At 45.0% G+C, this 5683-nt stretch overlaps 1 protein-coding gene across 3 annotated transcripts in view; it reads right to left on the bottom strand.

The window, feature by feature from the left end:
- Nucleotides 1-1944: 1944 nt before the first annotated feature.
- The window catches only part of LOC109642343 (serine/threonine-protein kinase H1-like), a 33283-nt gene continuing 29544 nt past the window's right edge, over nucleotides 1945-5683 (bottom strand). For all 3 annotated transcript variants that reach the window (XM_069512681.1, XM_069512683.1, XM_069512682.1), the window contains one exon: nucleotides 1945-4140. In XM_069512681.1, the coding sequence (XP_069368782.1) occupies nucleotides 3892-4140 (249 nt within the window). In that variant the 3' untranslated portion in view covers nucleotides 1945-3891. The remainder of the gene's footprint in view (nucleotides 4141-5683) is intronic.

Below are 5683 nucleotides of genomic sequence, written 5' to 3'. Positions count from 1 at the left end.
CGTCGTCGTTGTCCATTGTCAGTCACTTAGCAACAGTTGTGTTCTCTCTGCTGAAACTGGAAAACTACACACACCTTGTGCAAAGTCACGCACTTTGCATATCAAAAAATACAACCTCACAAATAATTCCATTTGAAGGCAGCATGTGATGTGAATCGTGCAGTCGAGGCCAAACAGCCACACTGGACATCTACACACACCCAAACACACACCAACTTCACATGCAGGAGACACTGAAGTTACAGAAACCGCTCAGCCGCGTTGCCACCGAGCGATATGAAATCTTCACAATCACACGGAGTCTCCTGTCATGTGCATCTTTAAAAGAGACTTATGATGGTTTTCCAGTCTTTCCCTTTCGTGTGTAATAAAGTTTAATCTTGAATTTCTCATGCGACTATTCCTTCACGTGCTGCTGGTGAAAATCAGGGACGCTAGGAAGATGTTATTTGAATGTATAGTGTGAATGTAGCATATTTACTGGACCCTCACAAGGGCAACAAATATTCTAGATAACAATTTGTCCACACCGATGCTCGAAATGTGCCACCAGCTGTCCCGTCGCTTCTGAATCTCTGCTGCATTTAAAAAACAGCCCTGAGCCCCGCGGAGATGACGAGAGCCAATTTTGAGTGGAAAACAACTGGTGGGATCCAGGGTACAATCTAAATGAGAATTTGTGAGTGGTAAGAATAATGAGACAGTTTACTTTTATTGCATCCTCAATGAGAAAAGTATTGACCCACCTCGTGTTCCTGAGGCGTCGGACCCACAGCATAATAACGGGGACACCAGCAAATAGCAGGTTCATCTGGAGAAAGGTGGAGAAAAAAGAAAGAAAGCAATTTACAGAGTGAAAGTGTGAACCATTCTTTCCTTTCAAATCATGAAGGTGGAGAGCAGTTGTAATTGTTGTTTAAGGTAAATAATCTCCAGCTCACAGAGGAGCCTGATATTTGATCCACTGGGTGTTTAGTCCACACATTCGAAATCAGAGGTACTCACCGTAAAAGATTCAGACAAACACGAGCGGGAAAGTGGGCGTCCTCCCCCTGGTGAGTGGACCAGATGGTTCCTGTGCAGGACATGAGCTTGGAGGACTCCCCCACCATCACCACCACTCCCCCACCCCCTGTTATCCTCTTCCTCACAGCAGCCACAAGTGGATCTGCCGGCTTATGTCTCAGGGTCCTGAGCAGCAAATGATCTCCTCAAGTAAGGCCATAGATAAAGAGAATAAGTCCTTGGTTTTCTGCTGAGAGAAGCCGAGGCAAAGAAAAAGACACTTTTCTGTCATACTTCCCCTTGTACAGCGCGGGGCTGGTGTTAGAGATCAAACGCTATATCGCTTGCAATCTTTGCTCCGCTCGGCTTTTCTCGATTGTTTGGCCTTGCTGACCACGGTATGAGACTAAAGCCTGTGCGGAAAGATATTGACCCGGCTTCACACCGGCTAAATTAGTTTTGAGGACACGTTTCTGGCTTAAAATCCCCGCTGGAGCGAATCTGGAGTTTCCTTCTTGCAGGAGCAGAACATTTGAACGTCTGCAGTGATATCCAGCCCTGCTGCAGAAGGTGGAAGAGAGCTGATGCACATTTAATTGCTGATTGATTTACATCCAGCAGCTTATCGCACAGAGGACTGCTTCCCAGGGCCAAATTGTCGAATGATCACACAGCATCATGGACTTAAACAATAGGAATATGTGCAGGACGCTATAAAGATGGAGAGTAAACATGCAGGGGATTTCCTTGAGATCGAGCCAGTTTCTCTCTAAACCCATAGCAACTGCACGAGACAATGGAATTAGCCAGTGTGTTGAAATGAGATGGACAAAGCATGGAAGCGACAGCTGGTCGGTTATTCCCCATTGAAAGATAAAGGCGCTGAGAATGGAACCATAATAGTTTGGGAGCAGAGGAGAAAAAAAAAGACCATTTCCATTACTGCTGACTTCAATTTGGTTTAATTCAATTCACATTTCTTTATCAGCCCTTGAGTGGAATTTTTTGTTTGCAGACAGATTTTAAAATAAAAATGCATAACAAATCGCCTCTGCCTCGACCGTGCAGTCAAACACCATTTGATGATACCAGATATGGAGTCGGTTGCGTCGCACACAGTGCAAACAATTCAGGAAACAAATAGAACGTTTTCCAGCGGGCACATGAGGTCATATTATTCTGCGTGGAGGAGTTACTGCAGCTCATCTTAAAGAAAACACACCACACTCACCAAAGCATAAAGGAGGAGCAGGCACTGTTTGCTGCAGCAAGTTAAGGAGATTACCTCATTGCCCACTAACATCCTACTTTCTCTGTTCTGCTCGCTTCCAAAACACACCCGCACTTATTCGCAAAGTGACATTGATCCCACGTCACTGCTATGGGCAGCAATTGAGAGACGTTAACAACTCTACGATGCTCCCTGCTGAAGGAACAATGCATCAGCCTCCTCCCAACGACATAATCCAAATTTAGTGATGCACTGAATAAAGAATTGTCGGATCCGTGAGGTAGGAACCAAACCAAAACAGATGATGCAGATGTAGAGAGAAAGTAGTGTTCTTCAAGGTCAGTCATGTTATACTGATATACTTCGTGTACTTCTACTACTAATATCATTGACAGTAGCTGCCCTACAACAACAATGGCCTATAATGGATGTTAGAGAAGCACGAGGCAACAAAAAATGGACAAGACTGTGTTTTATCTCAAGGAGACATTGTTTTAGATTCTTGATTGCACAGAACATTAAATTAAATTATTCATATGAAAAGCAGAAGTAAATTTGGCATGTTTGAGTTCCAGGTTCCAAAAGGTCTTTTTTATTTTTAGTCCATCTGTGCAGCTCCAGCTCCAACACACACGACCTAACCAAACACATTAATCATGAAGGATTCAAACTAAAATGGGAACAATCCACTATATTATTATTATATGTGATATTACTAAACAAGATTAAACCTCGCTGGTAATGCATCTCACTTACATTTTAATGAACTATCAGGTCCCCTTTGTGCTGCATACTTTTATTACCATTTTAATTTAAAAGTTGTCACTGGAAAGAAAAGGTTTATTTGGAGGATGCTGTTGTTTACAGCTCACATAAGGTTTTGGGGGAGAGCCGATAGACGCCTGTTACCAAATATCTGGATTGTTCTTTCAGGGTAGCTGTGATGTAGGAGGACTGGCAACAGAAGTTAAGACTATAGGGCGTATTTGCTTTTTGTGTCATTTGTGTCTTCCTGCTGTTTGGTGGTGGGGATTCAAATTCTATTATCACAAATGGAAAAAGATCAGAGAGGAAGACACAGGGTTTCTTTTCTCTTCTTTCTTCCACAATCCTTTGCTAATGTTAGCTCCCATTCCTCAAATGATGAATTTCTCATCTTCTGGAATGGACATCTTCACAGGAGAGTATATTGTGGTCACTCATAATGGCCCAGATGAGACCCTGGGCCCATTAGTCTGAGCTGTGTGAATAACCAGGGGCTAGAGACCTTGTGGAGGTGGACAGCGATGTCTCAGAACAAGCCTGGCTCTCACAACTGAAGGATAATCACCATCAGCTTAACTCCACCACAATGGAAGATGGAGCTGAGCCTATAGGGGAACCCGGGTTATTAGAGAAGCCTGGTTGAAGTCCACAGAAGAGAGAGACACTTTTTTTGTCTTAACACCTGTCCCAGGCACTTTGGCTCCCTATCTGGAGCTCTGAGATTTGTGATGGCCGAACACACCGAGCTGGGGCAGCTGGTCCCATCCCTTCGTCAGCCTTCCCATGAATCTGATGCTTTCGTCGGATGGCGCTGATGCTCCCTGGCCAGATGTTGTACGGCTCTCTGAGGCTGAATCAGTGCAGATGCTCGGCCCTGACGCTGCTCCTGTTCACTTTCCCGGGCAGCCGACATCACAGGAGCTCGTGGTGCTGCTCGGGCACCGGGAGGAGCTACGTGAAGCTCGTTGCCGGAGGTTCTGGGAAATGGATCGATGGAGGTTCCTCGTGGAGGAGCTGGCTGCCATGGTGACCACCCAAGAGTGACAGATGGCCTGGTCAGCGGTCAGGCGGGTGGCCGAGTCCAACGCCAGCAGGCGCTGGATGAAGTCCTTTGCCAGGTTGGACACTGAGGGCCAAGGCTGTGGAGAAGAAGAAGCAGCGCAGAGTAATTGCCATCAGGGTGGAATTAAAAGCTCTCGCCCCAAAGGACGCCGACTCAGCCAACACATAGACACTCTGGGAAACTCCTTTAAAAAGTTGCTGCTCGGTATCGAGACAAGAAGCCTGCACAGATTCAAAGCCTCTTCAAAGTCGGACGCATGACTTCATTCATAAAAAAAAGAAATAAATCTATGATCCCTGTGCTCTGCAGGCCTAACAAGCAGAACTAAACTCAAAGGAAAGCTAAATGTCACTGGACAAAGTGAAGCTGCAGTCTTGGCTGAATGAATGCGAAGCCTGGGAGGTCGCACAGCCCTGCAGTGTGTGTGGGATTTGGGCACGTTTGGATTTCGCTTTATTCAGCGTTAGCTTCACAATAAAAGCACCACAGAAGAAGCTCAGAGGGATATTTAGCTCTTTGCAAGTGATGGTTCAAGTTACGACCAAAGCTTCTTCCCACTGGGAGATGTGAAACGACAATCCTTATCATGGCAGAGAATCATTAAATTATTCATCACGCCTTTGGTTCTTTGTCATCTTATTTTAAATAATATATTACTGATATAGACATTAGATTAATCTGAGTTATCATCTGGTTGCTTCCTTTCTCCTCATGGTTGGTTTGAATGAAGTCAGGTAATTATTTAGAGATTCACAGTCACTTCTATCGTATTTATTTGTCCTAAGATGGAAGAATATTTGCAACAATAACTTCAGGTTCTTCTATACAATGTCTGGCTGGTGAGAATAGAAGCTAAATACAGTGAAATCTGCAGAATTCTCTCTTTCCCTGCTCAACCCTGCTCGGACTACATCTCAGTCTTTAGGGAGCTCTCGCTCTCCATTTTAATCCTGAAATGCATTTCTCTCTCCCTTTTTTTTTTTGTCTCTCGACAAGTAATGACAATTAATCAAGCATGAAATTGACAATCGCGAGACTGTTGCCAGTGAGAGGAATTCAAAGAAGCAGGGTCTCGCTCATTCTCACAGCGCATTGACTGGAGAGGAGAGTGAGCGGCGCCAGACGCTGAGCCGCCTGCCGAACGAGCCATAAAAATGCTTCTTGCTCAGGCTTTCTTCTCGCTGTGTTGTTATTTCACACCTGAGAAGCAGGCGGAGTGACACTTGGTTTCTCCTGGAATGAGAGAAAGTGTTTGATTGAGCTCCCTCGACTAACAAGTCTGACTTTTCTCTTCATCCTGCTGGTGTTGATTTGGCAAGACGCCTTATCACCATGCCACGAAACACACATCTGATAGCAGCCGTGGTTAGCTCGTTGCATCCTGGCTATGCACGAGAATGATGACAAGAATGATGCAGGGAAATATCTGAGAGGGCACAGCTGAGACACTAGCAAAAGTTCCTCCTGACATCAACAAGGTACACATAAAGAAGACGAGATTTAGCTTTGTTGTCCTCCTGGAGCAAAGCCACCTGCAAGAAGTTTATCCCCCTTTCTTACTTCCAACATTTTTCACGTCAAAATACATAAAGGCTTTATTGTGTTTGGAGGGAGGGGGA

The sequence above is a fragment of the Paralichthys olivaceus genome, chromosome 17, assembly GCF_024713975.1.
Source record: "Paralichthys olivaceus isolate ysfri-2021 chromosome 17, ASM2471397v2, whole genome shotgun sequence".
Taxonomy (NCBI): domain Eukaryota; kingdom Metazoa; phylum Chordata; class Actinopteri; order Pleuronectiformes; family Paralichthyidae; genus Paralichthys; species Paralichthys olivaceus.
This window is presented reverse-complemented; position numbering and strand designations above follow the sequence as displayed.